The sequence below is a fragment of the Oncorhynchus masou genome, chromosome 1 (genome assembly GCF_036934945.1).
Source record: "Oncorhynchus masou masou isolate Uvic2021 chromosome 1, UVic_Omas_1.1, whole genome shotgun sequence".
Taxonomy (NCBI): Eukaryota; Metazoa; Chordata; class Actinopteri; order Salmoniformes; family Salmonidae; genus Oncorhynchus; species Oncorhynchus masou.
In genome coordinates this window covers 23,585,133-23,608,212 of record NC_088212.1, presented here as the reverse complement: position 1 = coordinate 23,608,212, position 23,080 = coordinate 23,585,133, and the positions used below count along the sequence as shown (strand labels likewise).

Below are 23,080 nucleotides of genomic sequence, written 5' to 3'. Positions count from 1 at the left end.
GTCTACTGTCTAGTTATGTCTGTAAAAACAGTAACGTCTACTGTCTAGTTATGTCTGTAAAAACAGTAACATCTACTGTCTAGTTATTTATGTCTGCAAAAACAGTAACGTCTACTGTCTAGTTATGTCTGTAAAAACAGTAACGTTATGTCTAGTTATGTCTGAAAAAACAGTAACTGTCTAGTTATGTCTGTAAAAACAGTAACGTCTACTGTCTAGTTATGTCTGTAAAAACAGTAACATCTACTGTCTAGTTATTTATGTCTGCAAAAACAGTAACGTCTACTGTCTAGGTATGTCTGTAAAAACAGTAACGTCTACTGTCTAGTTATGTCTGTAAAAACAGTAACGTCTACTGTCTAGTTATGTCTGTAAAAACAGTAACGTCTACTGTCTAGTTATGTCTGTAAAAACAGTAACGTCTACTGTCTAGGTATGTCTGTAAAAACCAAAATGACACATACACAAAAAGATGACTGTAAAAAAAAGACTGAAGGTGTGATAAGCCACTCTGCAAAAGAGAATGAAACTGAAGTCTGTATGCACACGACAAATGTTGTGTTGCCTCTCTGGAACAGCGATTTCCTAAACAGCAGATGGTTCCTGACCCTGGGAATTGGACACTGTGGTGGAGGAGGAGCTGTCGCCCTAAAATACGCTTCCTGCTTCACACGCTCTGTGTGTGTGTGTGTGTGTGTGTGTGTGCACATCTTTGAGTCTTTCATTCTGTATGTGGGGTGTATGTGTGTGTGTGTGTGTGTATTCTATATGTGCAGTTTTTGAATGTGTGTCTATTTACATCATCTACAATATTTGTATGAGAGAGGATGCATCTATTGTGTGTATCCGTTTGTGGTATCCACTGTGCAATTCCGCTTTCTACCCACCAGGTTATATGATAAATGTGCCTTTGTGTCCAATTCCAAACATTCCATCAGCAGCCTGTTGTAACAGAAAAGTAACACAAAATGTATTATTCTATCAACACATTATGTCCAATATAATAGATTATTCTTTCTTTGCAAAAAAGAAAACTACAGACTAGACCTTGTAAAACCTTCATTATTGCCCCAACACAACATATTGGGTGGATTGAGTGTGTGTGGGTGCGTGCCTGCGTGTGTGTGTGTCTGTTTGTCTATGTGTGTGCGCGCGTGAATGCGTATGTGTGTGTGCATACATGCGTGTGACACAGTCAAGCTGTGGGAGCAGGTGTTTGAGCGGATGATCGGCCTGATTGTCTAACTACTGAGGAAAATGATGTTTCCTATTGTTCTGACTGTCAACATCGGACCCCAAGTGCCACTCACACACCACCGATCAGGTGTTTGCCATAAAAGAGAAAACATTCAGCAAATCAAAGGACAAACTTTCACCTCTCTGATGATTAGATTGACACTATAAGGTTCCATTTGCATTTTTTTTGTCAAAATGTAGTTATTGATATAGCCTTGTTCTGTTCAGTGTTCTCAATTTATATAGTACTCTAGATACCCAATTCATGTTGCTATGTTCAAAAGAATACACAATAAAAATGGCTGACACCATTCAAACCGATTAGGATTCAGAACTTTAAAGCCAATTATCTCAGAATCCTCTTTTTTGCAGATAGAACCTTATAGTTCCAAGCTCTCGACATGGTGAAATGACCTGGCCCACTTCAAAAACCAAAAAAGAGCTGTCAATATGTTTACAAAACACATACCTGATGTTATTACATGTAGTCAAAATAATTGTCCAATCAAAAATCATTTAAATCTGAAGAAAATATAGATACTAACAGAAGGGGATTAAATGATGACCAAATTGTCAGTAGACAATGTAACCTGGTTCCTTATTGTATGTGTGCCAGCCACATTATTTTTAATAAAGCAAGATTAAATGAAAGTCAGATTCAGCTGCCTAGGAAATGGTCAAAATACCTGAGGGCTTGAAAGCAGTCAGTTGAACCACCTGGTAAAGTAAAACAGAAGTGTTGATGTCTGGGAGATGGATCAGAATTCGTAAAATACACAATGAAGCATTTAGGAGTGATGGTAGGCCAAATAAGAGGATAGAGTCTCTATAGATGCATAATACCAAACATACCTGGTTTCCTAATGCAGGTTTCAAGGAGAAACTACTTTCTTTTCCAAAACTCTCTGAAAGACAAAAAGGCAAAATCTCACATAGATGCATTTATTCACCTGGTACGAAAGGAGAAGTTTACCCAAAATCTAGAAACCAAGTGATTCCATACATTGAAACTAGTTCCGTGGAGTTTGCCCTCTCCCCCTCTCTCTCCCTGTGGTTCTGTACTTGAAACAGCTGCAAAAGCAGTTCATCTGACTGGTGAAGTTGCTGGGTGCAGGCCTCGCTTTGCGCTGTTGCCAATGAATTCATGATACAGAAATCTGCAAATTGTGGACAGATTCATTGTATTATTGAAAGCTTACTGCAGAATTAGCTATTTTTGTCAATAGTATCATCGGTTTTGAATCAGGAAATGTGTACTTTTCCACCCAAAACATCAGCGATTATTTTACATCATAATTTGATATATCCGTCTGACACAGCAGCGGAGATGGGTGCCGTAATCACAGATACAGGTATTTGTAAGGACAGTGAAGTGAAGACTACGTTAGACATTAGTTATACAAAGTAAACGACAACCTCTAAAAATGTCTGAGGACCAAAAAAAATCTACTGGGAGGGATGCAGATGGTGTCGTCGCCTGGGTATTCAGTATCCAGGATCAACACAGACAGGTGGTGCAGTTGTGGCAATTTCACTCTAATGCTGCAAATAAAGAATGTTTGTGCTGCAGAGAGAATTTGAATAAATGACTACAATTCTTACATAAATGGAGGAACATAATGATGATGAGAAGCAGTTGGTTGGCTTTTGTGACCAGAGGGATTTTGCTGACATCATAAACTCTGGTGTCCTGAAAAAAATGTAGTCAAAAAACAAATTGGAGCACACATCTGTTTCAGCTGTGCCAAATGGAGAGTTATCTAAGGAGTAAGTAGCTAAACTTTACTTTATTGCATCACCGCTTATAATAAACCTCTATGAGCAAGACCGTTAGTGGGTTTTACATTATCCCAAAACACTATATATCATATGTTTATTTATCAAAATATTTTTGGGATATTATACTCTGCAATGTAAGGTGATTTTAGGTCTATTGTTTCTCAACCCGCCCTGTCATAAATACATATTCTAACCTGTAGATAAGCCATGTCTATATGTCTCCATGATATGATGCAATGGCAATAACACAATAAGAACACTTCGGACAGGCTAGTCTACCTACCTCCAAAAGCTTGCGTTGTCGCCTTCTCTTCTCAAATGCGCCTTTATATTTTGGCACTGCGCCATATCCAGTCCATGGAAACATAGTGGCAACAGCTGTATCTTTTAGTATCCTTCAGTTTCCTGTCCCCATCATTTCAGATTGCATATCTTATTCATATACATCCCCACTGAAGTGCTTGCTACACACATGTAGCAATGCAAGGTTGGCTGCAGGAGTATTTATATTGTATTTGCTATTTTGAATTGCTATTAACCTTCTTCTGCATCACTCCATATCTTTTATCAGAACACCGTGACATTTGGTGGCTTCTTCCCTTGATTTACTATAAAGTGCAGTCAGGGACCAGACATCAGCTTGCTCTTGCTGCCATGTCTTTTTCCACTTTGCGTAACTAACTTTACCTATGATTTTTCTAACTATTAACTTTTGCACCAGGTTCTTTCTCACCCCTTAAAGAATTGAATCTGTGACTTCAAGCTCCATATAAGGGTATATTGTGACGTTTTTACATAGCACGGTCTACCCCATGAGGACGCACGTGCGCAGTTGTTAGATATCGTCGCTGCTGTGGCAGTCGGCTAGATAAGATAATCGCAAATATTTTAGGTTGAAATATACAACTTTCCTGACTCAAAACCGATAGAACTTTTGACAAAAATAGCTCATTCGGCAGTACGCTTTCAATAAAATAACACATTTATGAATAATGAATTCACTGGCAACAGAGTAGAGTGAGGCTTGAATCCAGCACGAGTCACAAGTCACGTGACCCATTTTTGCAGCTGGTTCAGTACAGCACTACAGGGAGAGAGAGGGGGAGTCCAAACTACAAACTAAACTAGTTTCAATGTATGGAATCATTTGAGAGTTTTGGGTAAACCTTCCTTTAATGGCATTCATGTCAGGTATGTTGAACACCTAAGTGTAATATCCAGACTGCATGACTCCTTGCACCACAACCCACCACTACCCAACCCTAACCCAACCCAACCCAGCCTACCCAAAACCAGACAACCTGACCCACCCCAACCCTCCACAGCCCCAATCCTCACTCCAACCCTAGAGCCACCCACCCCACTCTGGCCAGCCTCTCCTACCGCACTTGATGACCAGTGAGGTGGAGGTGGTGCTGCCGGGGCCTGAGATGTCGCTGGTCTCTGGGCTGGAGGGAGGTGGCAGACTGTGGGTCCACGTCTGGGCTGGACCCCTCTGGGACGGCAGAAAGCTGATTGGCTGGGAACAGTTCTACAGCCAATGAGATTGAATTGAGAAGTTTACATGACGCTGTCTGATTGTGTATTCAATGCATGTTCATCCTGAATTAGCATAATGTTTTTCTCCAGGTTGAGAATAATCTAAATGTTAGTACGGATGTCTCTGTATGCTTTTTGGCTCACCGTGAAAGACAAGGCTTTCCTCTTCTCTTTGATCCTCTTTATGGCATTCCTCACCTTTAAGAAAAGCAGACAATACCCTCAGTACTCAGTACTGCCACTAACGTGTTTGGCATTGTCAAATGGTTGGCATGCCACAGATAGACAACTGCATTCTGAGAGAAAGAAGCCCCGCTGAAACAGAGTTCTTAGAAAACATACCTCACTATTGTAAACCGCATACACCAGGAATATGTACAGGCCCTACAGGAAGGAAAAGACAGAAGACAATGTACAATATAGTGAGTTATTTCTATGGACCCTTCAACAACCTAAGTATAGTTTGAGGATGATGAGGTTTACCTCCCCTTTCTCCGGATGAAGCCTCACAATAAATCTAAATTAACTAGCAGCTCTCTGAGGGTTACCCCGGGGCCATGGCCAGCTCATTCACACGAATTAACAACCATGCAGGAAGCTTATATATGAGAGAGAGAGAGAGAGAGAGAGCACAGAGACAGATAGCGTAAGAGAGGTAGAGGTAGAAAGAGAAAAGTAGAGGGGAAGTGCAGAGTACCCCCATTTGATTTATAGGTCTTATCAGGTGTGTGATGGGAAGAGAGGTGGAGGTGAATCTGGCGAGGGGCCAGCCTTGAGCCCTGCCATGACCTGTCCTTCAAAGGTCCAGACTGAGCCACCATTTTCCCACACACTACACTGCTCCCGCAACCCACCAATCGGCTTTCTCTCTCTCGCTCGCTCTCTACAAACTTTTACAGACAATGATCCTTGAAAGAATGGCTTTGCTCACCTGGAAAGCATTGAGAGCGATGAAGACATAGGCCACCATCATGGATAGGTGCACCAGGACTCCACACAGCCAGGTAAGGCCCAGCACTGGCAGTAGAATAAGGACTGGTCGCGTCACAGCCCTGCAGACGTCAGACTGTCAGTATAGTACACACACACACACACCCACTCACTCACTCACCGACCCCCACACACACACTCTCCTGGCAGGACTCAGCTGATGCTGAATAGATGTCCATTATGAGGTCTAGCTATTGTCACACACACACACACACAAAAAATGTAGTTATTTGACAACCACAGCTATACTTGATGCGAGTGTATTTAATTTAAATTAGTAAAAATAATAATAATAATCACATTACATTATTATCATGTATGCTCTGTGTCTCTGATTTGTTGTCGTCCTGCTGCACCTGGGCCAGGAGATTGAGTTCACGTTGAACTCTGTCTACAAGGACAAAGTGAGCAATTCCTCTTCTTCCTTTGCTTTTTTTCTGAATTGAGTCTTTTTTCCAAACTTGTGACATCTCATCACATTCTTAGGGGAACAGATAGGGGGCAGAGATGGCTTGCTTACTCCTTCACTCTCTTTACAAGGAAATGAAGAGGTGATGATTGAAAATAAATATCTCAATGAAATACTGTCTTGGTGTTCATAGATGTGCAGTGTGCACAATATCATTGTTTTATTTGTCTTGTCTCTGCATGTAGGCAGCTAAATATGAGCATGGCATGTTTAGACCCTGTCTATATTGGGACAGGACTGAACCCTATGCCCTGGTCCCTGTTTAAGAGTCCACATTGACCAGACAATGAGCTCAGTGAAAAGCACACAGACCAACACACACCCACACAGTCTGCCTCTCCGTCTCTCTAGGACCAGGTGTTAGGCTGATAAGACCTATAACAACTCCCACTACTTCAGACTCAAACTACCTCATTCTCATGCAGTTACAGTCTCTCTGTTTAGTTCCGTTAAGTTTGGCTGTGTGGATCGGTGACTTGTGGATTTGAAAATCACCTATTCCACAGATTGTGCTTCAAAGGAACATTCCTCTGACAGCTCTCTGTCTCGTTGTATCGCACGTATAAAACATACCATGAAAAGCCACCAAGTGTTGGATGTTGGGTTTCAGAATCAAAATACAATGTATGTGTCCTAGATAGTGATAGTGTGGTGACTCACCAGGTCAGGTCGAAGGTATGGAGTTTAGATGCCGAACTGGGAGTGAGCATCTTTGCGCGACGACGAGCGCTGGACACTGTCACTATGACTACCCGGCCAAGCACCACTGCATTGACCTAGGAGTACACAAGGTCTTAGAACAACTGATGGACTTGCCATATTGTTGCTGCATGACACATGTATGACACATGAATAATCATCACAGGTGAGCACACACACACACAAAATGCACACACACACATGCAAATGCACAAACACACAGTAAAGTGAAGTAACACAAGTAAAGCAAAGATACATACAACCAAGATAAATAGAACAGGTCCCACAAAAGCCCAAATCATATCAGTCTCCACATTGAGCCAGCAGTGATTGTCTGCTTTGTACTTGTCCAAGGATATCGTCAAGGTTACACCAACAATCACAACAGGTAGACCTGCAAAAAGAAAGCAACAATATGATTTTTTAAAGGAATATAACACAGGAATGTCTTTAATGAAGAGAGTTGACATTGCTGTGTTACAGGCACTGCAGTAGACATCATTCACCAGCCATTCTATTTATTCTGAAAAAAGTGAACACCTCAGACAGCTGGCCAATAGATGAGCATCTTATAACACATCATCATGAGTGTGTTTAGCTATTTGAATAAATACGCTCTTCCAATGTGGTCAGTAGGAACACAGCCTTTGGTCTAGATGAGTTGTGTTCCAGACAGCACTGTGCACAAACTGGGCTTGTAGGATATAGGCCAGTGTCTTGTGTGACTGGATGAGTCCTGTGTGGAGTGTATCAGTGTTATTGCTGTCGTGGGTTTTACCCCAGCCAATGGAATAGTACATCTTCATCCTCCAGTCCTCGCTGATGTTGACAGACACCACCTTACTCCACAGCAGCAGCCCCTCCACCAGCATCCAGGAGAAGGAGGCCATGAAGAAAAAGTGCAGCAGGGCTGTCACCACCAGACACGCCCCCTAGTGGACAGGAGGGACAAAGCATTGACACACTTGTCAGCCATTTAAGTAACACACATATAGAACCGTGGTCTAGAGAAGAGAATGGAGTCCTATCATACTTTCAACGACAAAAGCAGATAAAAGCACATGGATTTCTGACCCTATGGCCTCCTCTAGTTCATAGTACCCATAACCATACAGAGAATGAGATGTTTGAAGACAGACAGAGCTACTGTACGTAAAGAGCCCCACCTCGTTAGCAGAGGCCCAGTCACTGCACATTAGCAGCAGCTCAGCTATTCCCAGAGCCACGATCAGGTTCTTATGTACAGTGGTACGGTCAGACTTAGGAACTCTGAACCCACACCACACCAGGCCAGAGGGGAGAGGGGAGAGAGAAGACAGACACAGAGAGATGATCATGGTCAGATCAACATGCAGCTAGTCTGTGAGTCAGTAATCATATATAAATACTAAACACAGCAGCAATAGGTCTGCTCAGCATGGTAAAGAAGACCTATTGTACAGACAGAGCTAATCATTCAAACAAACACATGTCTTGTACCCTTCACATGCTAGTAGATTATTCCCTGGAGCAGAGCACCACTCACCCTACAGCAATGAAGAGGATGAAGGTGAAAAGTAGGCCACACAGGGACACTCCACAACCAATGAACGTCATCACCTGGAGGGCTTTTTCATTCTCTGGGCTCCTCTGACACACACACACATATGTAGTTATCAGAAACTAAACTGATTATAAGTGTCTGTTGACTATTCTCTATTGAGTGCACTATTTCACAATGTGGAATGTGAGGAGGATAGAATGGACCTTTACCTGGACTTCATAGACTTGCATCAGCAGGGCAAAGTTGGTGGTGTGGTTGCAGAAGCAGACAGTGGAGTCGTATTGTTTAGAGATGACCTCACATCCTCTAGTAGACCACCCCCCCCCTGCCTCTGGCCTAGAGAGGGACAACAGTTTACACTTTCATCGCAATTGATGTATTGATGTAATGGCAGAACATTTGCTGTCATTATACTTACATCAGATCAAAGTCCCAGAATGCACAGACTGGGTCATACACGGTCCCTACAGGATTCTAAAGGAATCAATGGAACAGGACATCCTTTCACACTTACAGTAAAGGACAGACGTATGGAGGAGAACAAGGGGCATATATCATATTCTCTGTGAGCGAGGCAGAGGTATATAGTGTATAGAGGAATGTGTTCCATGTGAGTGTGAGACTAACCTGAGCTCTGTGTTGGAGCTGGAAGCGTACAGCCATGCTGACAGGCTGTCTGTCACCCAGGACTGTAGTAGAGATGACAGAAGAGCCCAGGATGGTGCCCAGGTACCTGACACACATAGCAAAGCTCAGACCATATAGGAACAGTCACACATAAGGCTGGATATCAGCACTGGCTTATGCTCAGTAGGCACTAATGGGAAAAAAGTCTTAATGGAAAATGAAAAGTAATGTTCTTAATGGACTGATTCAAAAAAGACTTGTCCTGTTTCAAAGGATTTCTTCTCATTTCGTGCCTAGTCAGTGTCACCATGGCCTAAAACAGTTCAGAGTTCTCGTCTTCCCTACCTCTGGATGCCATCGGTGACGATGGGAAACATGGTGATGTTCTCCTCTGAGTTGAAGAGAGGCCGCAGGGAACTGTACCACGTGTTCACCACAGTCACCATCTGGAAGCCTGCTCATACAACATCCACATCCACATACACAACAACATCCACATCCACATAAACAACAACATCAACATCCACATAAACAACAACAACATCAACATCCACATAAACAACAACATCAACTTCCACATAAACATCAACATCAACATCCACATAAACAACAACTTCCACATAAACATCAACATCAACATCCACATAAACAACAACATCAACATCCACATAAACAACAACATCAACATCCACATAAACAACAACTTCCACATAAACATCAACATCAACATCCACATAAACAACAAAATCAACATCCACATAAGCATAAACAACAACCACATCAACATCCACATAAACAACATCAACATCCACATAAACAACAAAATCAACATCCACATACACAACAAAATCAACATCCACATAAACAACAACATCCACATAAACAACAACATCCACATAAACGACAACAACATCAACATCCACATAAACAACAACATCAACTTCCACATAAACATCAACATCAACATCCACATAAACAACATCAACATCCACATAAACAACAAAATCAACATCCACATAAGCATAAACAACAACCACATAAACATCAACATAAACAACATCAACATCCACATAAACAACATCAACATCCACATAAACAACAAAATCAACATCCACATAAACAACAAAATCAACATCCACATACACAACAACATCCACATAAACAACAACAACATCACTATCCACATAAACAACAACATCAACATCCACATAAACAACATCAACATCCACATAAACAACATCAACATCCACATAAACATCAACATCCACATAAACAACAACATCCACATAAACAACAACATCCACATAAACAACACTTCTAAGAACACTAGACAGTTTAACAATGCAGCACAAAGTGGAAACAGAGCAATATTATGTCTCACAATAACCAGCTAATATAGATTGTGAATAGTTGTATGAAGTCAAGTGGTACTACGAATGGATGAAAACATAATGTCTGTACCATGCACCAAGTGTGTACTAGTACATACACTAAGAACACCTGCTCTTTCCATGACATAGACCAGGTGAATCCAGGTGAAAGCTATGATCCCTTATTGATGTCATCTGTTAAATCCACTTCAATCAGTGTAGATGAAGGGGAGGAGACAGGTTAAAGAAGGATTTTTAAGCCTTGAGACAACTAAGACATGGATTGTGTATGTGTACCATTCGTTCATTCAGAGGGTGAATGGGCAAGACAAAATATTTAAATGCCATTGAATGGGGTATGGTAGTAGGTGCCGGGCACACTGGTGTGTGTCAAGAACTGCAACACTGCTGGGTTTTTCACGCACAACAGTTTCTTGTGGGAATCAAGAATGGTCCACCAACCCAAAGGACATCCAGCCAACTTGACACAACTGTGGGAAGCATTGGAGTCAACATGGGCCAGCATCCCTGTGGAACGCTTTCAACACGAAAGGCTGTACTGAGGGCAAACACAGGGGGGTGCAACTTGCAACTCAATATGAGGAGTGTGTTCTTCATGCTTTGCACACTCAGTGTTCAAACAGTACTTTATAAATTCTTGGAATGTATTTTATAATCCTGCTTCACTACTGTAGGTGTTTTTACTGTTAGAGGAATGCATGGTTGAGACTGTAAAGTAGTCGGCTGGCTATGATTGAAGGAGTGCATATTCTCATCTAGACACAGTACAGCTACAGACAGCACAGTTACAGACAGTACAGCGCTCTCAGGGATGTCTCTCACCGTTGTCATGGAGATCCTGCATGTTCTGTGTGGGGACTGAGATGCAGTCTATGTTGGTGTTGCTGTCCACCACTGGCCCACAGAACTTAGACCCACTGGATTCCTCTCCCAGACTCCGCTGCTGGACCTCCAGCTCTGAATGACATACAGTAAATAACTATTCTCAGTGGAATTAACTATAGGAAGAGGAAGGGTTGTAGTCACAGCAGCACATCCTACAAAAAGTGCTAATGAGTAAACATGCAAAGGACAGAAAGGCCTGTACACTGTATTGCTCCTACATGTGACCTGATGAAGACAGGTCCACTGTGGATAGGAAGGTTGTCATTAAAGGTGGTATAAGGAGCATACATTGTGTATTGGGCAGGCCAAGCTGTCCTTTTTGTATTATAATAAGAGGAACAGCTAAGTGCTCCATAGCGGTTGGTAAATTACATTGTATTGTAGCAAGATGTCTGTGTTAGGCTATAGTAGGTCTAGAAGAACAAAGGAAAGAACAAGTATGAAGCTCATGTGGCGGGATCCAAAGAGGTCCAGGTTTCTCTGAATAGCAGTAGATGCATTACCAACATTAAAAAAATACTATATTATAAACTGGGTGGGTCGGACCCTGAATGCTGATTGGCTGACTGCCATGGTATATCAGACTGTATACCATGGGTATGACAAAACATTTATTTGGACTATTCTAATTATATTGGTAACCAGTTTATAATAGCAATAAGGCACCTCGGGGGTTTGTGGTATATGGCCAATATACCACGGCTAAGGGCTGTTTCCAGGCACTCCGCGTTGCCTCGTACATAAGAACAGACCTTAGCTGTGATATATTGGCCATATACCACACCCCCTCGTGCCTTATTGCGTAAGTATACTATGGTATAATTACTACAGTACTCACTGTAGTGCTTTTGTGGACTTTACTTAGTATTCACTGTAGCATTTCTGCAAACTAAAGTCAGCAAAAAGTATTTACTGTAGCATACTGTAGTATTTACTCTTTACTATAGTATAAATAATGTAGTAAAGGAAAACTGTAGTATATAATATAGTAATTAATGTGGTGTTTTCGCAGATTGTACTATAGTGTGTTATTTACTGTAGTGTTTCTACTGACATGACTGTAGTATTTACTATAGTGTTTTTGTTTTATTATCTTTGACATAGAAGTACAGGCTTTGTCCTTTAGGAAACCTACTGGAAAATACTAAAAGAGCAACATGTCCAGAACCTGTAGGTAGGCTGGTACTGTAGGTAGGTAGGAGTGGGGTCTGAGCAGATAGTTCAGAGCTTCTGCTCTATTCTATAACCTGTAGGTAACACAATATATGGTCTATACTTGGCATGTAGGTTTCTCACTTATGGGTGGCACAAATTGAGATTATGGGGTGGGGAATGGTCAGGGTACAGTATGTACTAATTAGTATAGTATTCTACTACAGTAAGTACTGTAATATTCTATAGTATACTTTAGTCTTTTTTCATGTGGGTACACAAAGCAATATCGAACCAATAAAAATGTTAAGTGGCTAATTCTGAATTAGCCACTGGAAGATGTTATTGTTTCAATAATGCTTTGTGTAGTATGTCTGCCCACTCTCTCAGCCTTTCAGAAGCACACAGAACACACTGTAACAGTCTAGAGAATGTACTGTACTAAGTGACTTACTGATGCTGGAGCTGTGAATGATTAGATGGTCGGTTTCTGCCATCAGCCGAGTGCTCAGACTGGTCACCATGCGGTCAATACTCCTGACCACAGTCATCGGTCCACTCACCACCTGGGGCACAGGGCAGGGATAAGGGTATGGGGTTCATCATAGCAATATACTGGTCATTGGTAGGGCCCTGACCACGTGAACTGACCAGGATATTAAGCCTATAACTAGGACACAGAGTTTGGTCAGCTGGTCAGGAGACTCCTGGCTGTAGTTATTGGAGAAGAGCATACACTGTGAGTGAAGCAGTGCTACGTGGGTGAGGAAAGCCACAGTGTTTCAGTCCTCTAGCTGCTCTAATACATTCAGTCTGGCTGTGCTGTGCTGCTGTGACCTTGAAGGGTAGAAAGGCCTGGGAGAGGGGAGGTGGGTGAAGTGGGGGAGGCGAGCGCTGCATCAATATGAACACTTATCATATGGCTACCACTAGGATACATAGACATATAGTATACATGTTCTACGTAATTGTTTTGTATGGGTCTGTTAACCATAAAAGCACACAGTGCTTCCTTTAAAGAACATTCAATATTGTCTTTGTTGGATATTAAATAAAAATTGTTCAGAGATCATATTAGTCTGTGAAAAAGTGCTGCAGCAATATATAAATTAGACCTGTTTATTGTTACACTAGTTATTCATGGATTTAGAGGAGATTACACTTAGTGTATGTGCAATTAAGCTTTATCAAGATGCAGCCTTATGTGTTCTGTACATGTACACTAACTAATTAAGCCAAGCGTAAACATTCATTTGATAGTTTCTCGGTCATTCACAGTATACATCTTACTGTCCTCTAGTGGAGAAATGCTAAAATCATACTCCAGTAGTCATGTCTACATTCTTAACACCTTGTCTCTGCCTCTTCCTGTTCCCAGTCATTGCTGTAGTCTGCCACTCTGGTTCCTGATGTAAACAGGGCTTCGTAAATCACTTTAAATAATTGATTGATACCTGTTTGATGGCCTGCCACTTGGGGACGTTGTCCTGGCTGATGATGCTGTCAGCCACAGTGATGAAGGTGTGGCTGAGCTCCCCAGCGCTGTTGGTGGCCCGGCTGTGGTTCCCCTCCGTGGCCATGTCTGTGGGCACGTCTGCAGCCCGCACAAGCAGTTGGACCAGGGACAGCATGTCTCTAGGCTGCAGACCCTCTTTGGTGTCTTCCAGGGCCTGCCTGGACATGTTGAGCAGACTGGACACCTGACCCCAGCTCATCTGACCCCCTGAATGCTCCCCAATCACACCCTCCACACCCTGATGAACACACACACACATGCACGCACACACACACACAAATACACAAACACACAAAAAGAGCAGAGGATGTAAAGGAAATCAAAAATTGTAGATCAAAGAAAATTGGACATCATTTTCTGACAGAACAAAGTTAAATTGCTGTGTCAAGTTAAATAAGTTAGAGATCAATCATACATGTCCTAATCCTGACAGGCAACCAGTGATTTATAGTAATCAGTCTTTACCTGTGTTCCATTGGAGAGCTGCATGAGGAGGTTCATGAAGGGACTGGGATGGGAGCTCTGTAACTCACTCAACCCCTTCATCTTAACATAGCGCTCTGTTACAGAGAGCCATGTGTCAGAAACAGTCCATGGTTCCTCTCTGATGTTTTGTTAGGTTATTTAGTCACAAACTATGTTTGCTATGTTTGTTACAGTACGTAAGTAATGGTCTAGGCCTATGTATTGGCGGTCTAGATAGTAGTTGGCTCACCCCTGCTGGTCCTGCAGATGAAGGGGAGTGTGGTGGAGCAGTCTGCAGCGCTGTACAAGGGGAGCTGTTGGCTAGACCAGCCCTCTAGAGCCCTGCAGCCCTGCATCTCCCTCTGCTTGTGGACCCCTGCAACACAACACACAGACATACAGCATGAGACAGCTCCAGTAACTACATAATCAGTTTATTATTCTACTAAAATTCATGGAAATATATTTAAATGACTTATTTGCGTCAAGTGAGCTCTTGATTTTGTAACACCTTTGTTTACTCCATGGTCCTCTAAGTATTTGGTTTAATTTAGCATGCTATAGCATAACATGTTTTAAAGCAATTTACATGTATAAGTAAAATACTATCATATTTTCATATTCATATTCAACAACCTTTGAAAAATACAGACAATTACTTGAAATTAATTTAACCGTGTTTGACATTTTTACTGAAAATGGCTGCCAACAAAAAGCCAGTCAACTTGTTACTTACAGAAATGGAATCCCTTTCGTGACGGTTTAACGTTTTGTTGCTTTCACTATTGAGTAGAGCTCCATTCTCTTCGTAAAGCACATACCTCATACTTGTGTGAATCCCCCTCCTCTGCCCTCCACATGGCCGTTAGCCAGTGAACCACGCTAACCAGTTTCCTCTCCCCCATGACTCTCTCTCAGACAGACATACTGGATGTGTTCAGGAAGACAGCCACTGGTTTAACTGGCCTCTTTTCAGGTAGATCACCCAGAATGATTCAACAACCAACTGACAGGGGACTGGGAACAATCACCACTGCCTCAGTATTGGATTAGTAATAGCTATGGATTGATCTGGAAGAAGGACAATAGGTTTGCAATAGAAAGCTCTATAAAGGTACCATATCAGAATTTAAAAGCTATGTGAAAGAAACCAAATACCCACAGTCTGATTTTAAATCTGCTGGAGGCCACCCAATAATGTATTCTGAATTTTGTGTGTGAACAAATCCTTCTTCAATGGAAAGTAGGCTACCTAACTAGGACCAAGAGACCACAAGGGGCATGTGAAACAAAATGGCTGACAGTAAGTTTAAACGGCCAAGATTCAACTGCTAAGATGACAATAAAACCAAACAAAAAATCTGTCAACCTTGTATCAAAAGCACTGATAAAAAGCACATCCAATAAAGATCATATTACAGCTATATGTTATGTAGGGATCTCTCATTGTTGTGTGAGTGTTGGTGCAGTCTTACCTGGGCAGAACAGATTGGCTGACACCTCTTTTACCACTGGGTGACGGGTCATATTATCAATACTCCAGGTAAAGATAGCTTTCTGGGTCAAAGGTGAGCAGCCATCCAGGGCATGGAACTGCCTCTGCTCCAAGGATGTGTCCCAGACATTCAGATCTGTGATATTCCCTACGAAGGGTTCAGTGAAGTTCCCTCCAAATGAGTCCTGGTCCTGCCCCAGGATAAGTATGCCCTCTCCATGTATGTCCCTGGGGGTGTTAGTCCTGGAGCCCATGGCCCCTCTCTTCCCGTCCACATAGATGGCCCAGTGGCCGTCAGCCTTGCGCCAAGTAACACAGAGGTGGTGCCAGGCCCCATCGTTGAGGAAGGAGGCCTTGTAGGGGAAGTGCTGCCCGTGGACAATGAGCGCCAGCAGTATGCGTCCTGTTCTGTCCACCTGCCCGCGCAGCTGGAACTCATTGGTGAAGACAGGTGCGGCGTAGGAGTACATGGTGGACACCTGGTCCCACTGAGGGTCCCACTGCACGCGGACACACACGCTCACCGCTGGCAGGGCCGGGAACATCATGTTGACACGACCGTAGCCCTCCTGAGAATCCCTGGGAAAGTTCAGGGCTTGGAAGAGCATGTCTAACAGGTAGAGACAGAAGAAGATCATCACTCTCTATGCTGGCCTTGATCACAACACAATGCCAAGGTATCGATCATCATTTATAGACAACTTGATAGAGTGGAAGAGATTAATGCAATATGGCATCAAGACATAGGTGTTGTAGTTGCTAAACTCACACTGTTTGGCTAGTGCCAGAGGCCTGCTCGTTGGTCTGTTGGGGTCCCTGACCCACATGGGTCCATGCAGGCCTGCCCGCCTCTGGAGCGCCAGGGTTCCCTCCTCATCTTCAGGCTGGCCCAGGGTGGTGAGGGAGCTGAACTGGCCACTGCAGAAGCTCTCTGCCTGGGAGAGGTCCAGGGATACGTTGACCAGCTGGAACACCCAGTCTGATGTTTGATGGACCAGACTGCCCTCTGTCATTATGACCACAAAACCACAAATAAGCATAGGTCACACTTTACAGGAACTCGTCTATCATCTCTTTGAGCAAATCTCTATGGAAACAATAGGGAAATGACATGATATCCTAAAGACATTCTAGCATCATACATCAGGTTGTAAGAGTTGCTGCCATCGCATTGAAAGTGATTGACAGTTCCAGAACTCACCACCTGAGTCCATCTCTCCTTTGTCTGGCCCCGGTTGTGTTGGCTCACATTCACACAGCACCTACAATAGAGGAAACATTTACTCTGCTTTATTCTGTTGGCTAGTGCATAGACATGTAATATCCTTGATATGTACTTATCCAATGAACTCAGTATAGAAGCAAGCAGAACCATGGAGTCAAATTAATAGTTGTGTTTAGCCTATGGAACGTATCAGATCTACCAATAAATAAATTAATATCTACAGTAAAACGCTGAAAACAATGAATGGATTCATATTCCACATTATGTAATTTAATATATAAGAAAGGAATAGACATTACCACTATGCAACAGAGCAGAAGCCCAGACAGGAGGGCTCCAGTCATCTCTATGTCTCAGTGTTCCACAGCTGAAACAAAACACAATGCTAACTGGTCTCTGCCTTTCAGGAGACACTGAGGTTTCTTCAATGGATTATACTGTAGCCTCTATTCATATCAAAGACCAATACACCTCTGTTCAACAATACAATGACTAACACAGTGCAAAAACATACTGTATAAACAATATTTGAAGTGTTATAGATATTATACTATATTTTGTGTATATTTCAAAGAGAACCACTTCAAATAAAATAGCGATAGGCTACTTATCTTACCGTATAACACACATCAAAGTTACCCTAGACCCACACTGCAACAGGTGATGTCCCCTTATTTGTGTAACTGGGCTTACTGTAGACTCGTAGAGAACAGACTGCTCCGACTCCAGCTCTTACTGCCAAGTGCTACTCCAAGGCTGCTGTAACTCTCCTTAAATACTGAGGATCACTATTCTGATTTCCTGCGTTTGCTCTGACCATTGTCCAGTCTAGTCAGTTCATCCACTGTCCAGACGCTTTAGCCTCCAGTATCTCCTGCCTGACTGGTCTCTATGGAGAAGTCTTTGCTGTGCGTTGTGAGGAGCCTTTCTGTCCAACAGTCAACCTCTGCCTTCAGCCAGCCCCCCCTCCCTAGCACCAACACCACCACCACACTCTTCAGCACCCTTGAATCAGTAGCATGCTTTGTCATGCAAATCGGGCCATTTTGTTTTAAGAACCCTACTTACGCAAGCAGTGCCAAGTGTTTGGCACGGTGATTTCATCAAGACCTGCAGGGTGGAAAGCATTTCTGCACCACTCTTATTGTCTGCTGCTGCTTCTGCTATTTACTGTATACATCAAGGTACGCTACATGACGATAAGTATGTGGACACCTGCTCGTCGAACATCTCATTCCAAAATCATGGGCATTAATATGGAGTTGGTCCCTGCTTTGCTGCTACTCTTCTGGGAAGGCTTTCCATTAGATGTTGGAGCATTGCTGCAGGGACTTGCTTCCATCCAACGACAAGAGCATTAGTGAGGTTTTTTATTTATATATTTTTTTTACTAGGCAAGTCAGTTAAGAACAAATTCTTATTTTCAATGACGGCCTAGGAACCGTGGGTTAACTGCCTGTTCAGGGGCAGAACAACAGATTTTGTAACTTGTCAGCTCGGGGATTTGAACTTGCAACCTTTCGGTTACTAGTTCAATGCTCTAACCACTAGGCTACACTGCCGGTGGAGCACTGATGTTGGGCGATTAGGCCTGGCTCGCAGTCAGCCTTCCAATTCATCCCAAAGTTGTTTGATGGGGTTGAGGTCAGGACTCTGTGCAGGCCAGTCAAGTTCTCAACAAACCATTTACGTATGGACCTTGCTTTGTGCACGGGGGCATAGTCATGCTGAAAAAGAAAAGGCCTTTCCCAAAATGTTGCCACAAAGTTGGAAGCACAGAATTGTCTAGAATGTCATTGTATGCAGTAGTGTTAAGATTTCCCTTCACTTGAACTAAGGAGCATAGCCTGAACCATGAAATCCTTCCTCAGACCATTATTCTTCCTCCACCAAACTTTACAGTTGACACTATGCATTGGGGCAGGTAGAGTTTTCCTGGCATCCAAAAAACCTTATTTCGTCCGTCGGACTGCCTGAAGCGTGTTTGGAATGCGGTAGTAAGTGATGCAACCAAGGACAGATGATTTTTACAAGCTACTTGCTTCAGCACTCTGCGGCCCCATTCTGTGAGCTTATGTGGCTTACCTCATCACCTTGTTGCTCCTAAATGTTTCCACTTCACAATAACAGCACTTACAGTTGATGGGGGCAGCTCTAGCAGGGCAAAAATGTGGAGAAATTACTTGTTGAAAAGGTGGCATCCTATGACTGTGCCATATTGAAAGTCACTGAGCTCTTCAGTAAGGTCATTGTACTGACAATACTTTTCTATGGCAATTGCATGGCTGTGGTCTCGGTTTTATGCACCTGACAGTAACGGGTATGGCTGATATAGCCGAATCCACCAATATGAAGTGGTGTCCACATACTTTTGTACATATAGTGTATCAGTACATTACATAGTCAATGAGACGTCATTTACTACCTATTGGGCGGCACACAATTGGCCCAGCGTCATCCGGGTTAGGGTTTGGCTGGATTAGGCTGTCAATGTAAATAAGAATTTGTTCTTAACTAGTTAAATAAATGTAAAAAAATAAAGTTAGATTGGGTCAAAAATCGAATCAAATGTTAGTTGTCACATGCACCAAATACAACAGGTGTAGACATTACCGTGGAATGTTTACTTATAAGCCCTTAACCAACAATGCAGTTCAAGAAATAGAGTTGAGAAAATATTTTCTAAATAAAATAAAGTAAAAAATAAAATAAAAACTAACATAATAAATTAGGTTAAATACATGTTTTTTAAACATACTAAAAAAATACTATGATGATAATGAATGACTTCCAATTCTACGGTAAACCATAGAGCATCATCTATTTTATTTAGGTTACTCTGTATATATACACTGAGTTTACCAAACAATAAGATCACATTCCTAAATTTGAGTCCCTGTTGCCCTCAGAACAGCCTCAATTCGCTGGAGAATGGCCTCTACACTATGTCGAAAGCGTTCCACAGGTATGCTGGCCCATGTTGACTCCAATGCTTCCCACAGTTGTGTCAAGTTGGCTGGATGTCCTTTGTGTGATGGACCAATATTGATACACAATAAAACTGGAAACTGTTGAGTGCACCTTGCACCTAGTACCATGCTACTACCAGTTCAAAGGCACTTAAATCTTTTGTCTTGCCTATTCACCCTCTGAATGGCACACATACAGTGCATTCGGGAAGGATTCAGACCCCTTGACTTTTTCCACACTTTGTGACACTACAGCCCTATTCTAAAATTGTTTTTTTTCCTCTCATCAATCTATACACAATACCCCATAAAGACAAATCAAAAACAGTTGTTTGGAAATGTTTTTAAATTTATAAAAAAGAAAAAAATGTAAATAATACATTTACATAAGTATTAAGACCCTTTACTCAGCACTTTGTTGAAGCACCTTAGGCAGCGATTACAGCATCAAGTCTTCTTGGGTATGACGCTACAAGCTTGGCTCACCTGTTTTTTGGGGAGTTTCTCCCATTCTTCTCTGCAGATCCTCTCAAGCAATGTCAGGTTGGATGGGGAGTGTCGCTGCACAGCTATTTTCAGGTCTCTCCAGAGATGCTCCCGAGTGGTGCAGCAGTCTAAGGCACTGCATCTCAGCGCTAGAGGCATCACTACAGACCCTGGTTGGATTCCAGGCTGAATCACAACTGTCAGTGATTGAGAGTCACATAGGGCGGTGCACAATTGGCCCAGTGTCGTCCAGGTTAGGGTTTGTAGGCTGTGTGTCTTGTAATTATTTTTTTGCCTGGTCACATACAGCTGATGTGTTGTGCATTGAAGGGAATAGAACGGAATAGGTGAAAGGAGGAGAGCGCATAACGTAGACGCGAGAAGGAATACAACGTGGCTACTGTGAACTGTGTTTAAGGGTGATCAGGGGTGTATTCATTCTGCCGATTCTGTTGAAAAACGTTTCTTAAACAGAAGCAAACGGAACAAAAAGGGGATAAACATACCTGAATTTGTCTAATAGAAACTCTCGTTTGCAACGGTTTGACTAATGATTACACCCATTATCAGCTCAATGCAGTTAAGAGTGTGCAAGGCAGCATTGGTCAGTTTGGCCGGGAGGCCAGATTTAGGAAGAGTCTTGATGGTTTCAAACTTCTTCCATTTAAGAGTGATGGGGACCTTCAATGAGGCAGACTTTTTTTGTTACCCTTCCCCAGATCTGTGCCTCGACGCAATCTTGTCTCTGAGGTTCTACGGACAGTTCCTTCGACCTCATGGCTTGTTTTTTTTCTCTGACATGCACTGTCAACTGGACCTTATATAGACAGGTGTGTGCCATTCCAAATCATGCACATTCAATTTAATTTACCACAGGCGGACTCCAATCAAGATGTAGAAACATCTCAAGGTTGTTCAATGGAAAAAGGATGCACATGAGCTAAATTTCGAGTCTCATAGCAAAGGGTCTGAATACTTATGTAAATAAGGTATTTATGTTTTTATTTTGAATAAATGTGCAACAATGTCCCAAAACTTGGTTTTCGCTTTGTCATTATGGGGTATTGTGTGGGGATACCTAGTCAGTCTTACAACTTAATTCATTCAACTGAAATGTGTCTTCCGCATTTAACCCAACCCATCTGAATAAGAGATGCGCTCTATTCAATCCATGTCTCAATTGTCTCAAGTCTTTAAAAAGTCTTAACAAGTGACATCAATAAGGGATCGCAGCTTTCAACTGCATTCACCTGGTCAGTCTATGTCATGGAAAGAGCAGGTGTTCTTAATGTTTCGTATGCTGAGTGTTCACCATACTGCATGTAACACATACTTTCTTCTTAGATGCACATAAGTGAACAGCATACATAGACATTTACAACCAGAATACATTCCTTTACTGTATATGAAATTAAATAAATAGTGTGGACCACTCTCGGTTTTTGGTTTTAGTAGAGGGAGCCTCCCGTGTGCCCCCAAGCCCACACACGTGTGCTTGAGTGTAAGACCCCACACAAAAGCCACTAATCACTAATACCCTGGAAGATAAAGAGCTGCATTAGTATTCCCCTGAGCACCAACAACACACAGACTGAAAGCCACACCACAGACCCAGATTAATAAAGCCTGCTACGGCACCAAACTGGGCACCACTCACCTTAATCTGCTGTCTGAACAGCAGCCTGCGGCCTCTCCCTTCACCCAGACCATACACATTGGTTTGAACATGTAAGCATCTTTTGCAAGTTTGCGTTTGAAACTATTTAATTAAGGATCTGCCCCTTTTTTCAATTTTCGCCTAAAATGACATCCTCCAATCTAACTGCCTGTAGCACAGGGCCTAAAGCAAGGATATACATATTCTTGATACCATTTGAAAGGAAACACTATGACGTTTGTGGACATTTTAAATTAATGTAGGAGAATATAACACATTAGATCTGGTAAAAGATAAGACAAAGAAAAAAAACATGATTTTTTGTATTACTTTTTGTACCATCTTCTTTGAAATGCAAGAGAAAGGCCATAATGTATTATTCCACCCCAGGCGCAATTTACATTTTGGCCACTAGATGGCAGCAGTGTACGTGCAAAGATTCCGACTTATCCAATGAACCATTGCATTTCTTTTCAAAATGCCCAAATGTGTCACATTTGTTGTAACGAGGAGACCAAGGCACAGTGTGATGAGAATACATTCCTCTTTATTAAAGGAAGAACACTTAAACAAACTAACAAAATTACCGTGAAGCTATCAACACTAGTGCTGGCACAAGCAACTATACATAGACAATAAACCACAGATAAACCAAGGAATATGGCTACCTAAATATGGTTCCCAATAACAGACAACGATAAACAGCTCTGATTGAGAACCAATCTAGGCAACCATAGACATGTAAACCCCTAGACTAGAAAAACCCCTAGACATAGAAAAACCCCTAGACAATACAAAACTAAACATACCACCCTTGTCACACCCTGCACAGTTATGAACTTGAAAATGTATTAATAAACCAATTAGGCACATTTGTGACGCCCTGACCTTAGTTATCTTTGTTTTCTTTATTATTTGGTTAGGTCAGGGCGTCACAAATGTGCCTAATTGGTTTAT

The 23,080-nt window shown here is 42.2% G+C and overlaps 1 protein-coding gene across 2 annotated transcripts; it reads right to left on the bottom strand.

Moving 5' to 3' along the window:
• Positions 1-233: 233 nt before the first annotated feature.
• On the bottom strand, positions 234-17,936 carry adgrd2 (adhesion G protein-coupled receptor D2). Of its 2 annotated transcripts, none has more exons than XM_064979006.1 (26): positions 17,628-17,936; positions 17,311-17,378; positions 16,988-17,048; positions 16,556-16,792; positions 15,767-16,396; positions 14,542-14,667; positions 14,292-14,386; positions 13,765-14,064; positions 12,765-12,876; positions 11,096-11,230; positions 9,228-9,336; positions 8,883-8,988; positions 8,674-8,729; positions 8,465-8,591; positions 8,238-8,341; positions 7,879-7,981; positions 7,491-7,644; positions 6,973-7,106; positions 6,674-6,789; positions 5,486-5,606; positions 4,897-4,938; positions 4,699-4,752; positions 4,399-4,546; positions 2,089-2,141; positions 1,923-1,953; positions 234-942 (listed from the first exon to the last, which is right to left on the bottom strand). In XM_064979006.1, the coding sequence occupies exons 2-26, from the start codon at positions 17,353-17,355 to the stop codon at positions 935-937; spliced, it is 3,207 nt and encodes a 1,068-aa protein (XP_064835078.1). In that variant the 5' UTR covers positions 17,356-17,378; positions 17,628-17,936; the 3' UTR covers positions 234-934. The 2 variants fall into 2 exon arrangements, with proteins under 2 accessions (XP_064835078.1, XP_064835126.1); XM_064979054.1 differs by having other exon boundaries at positions 17,705-17,936.
• Between the last annotated feature and the right edge of the window lie 5,144 nt (positions 17,937-23,080).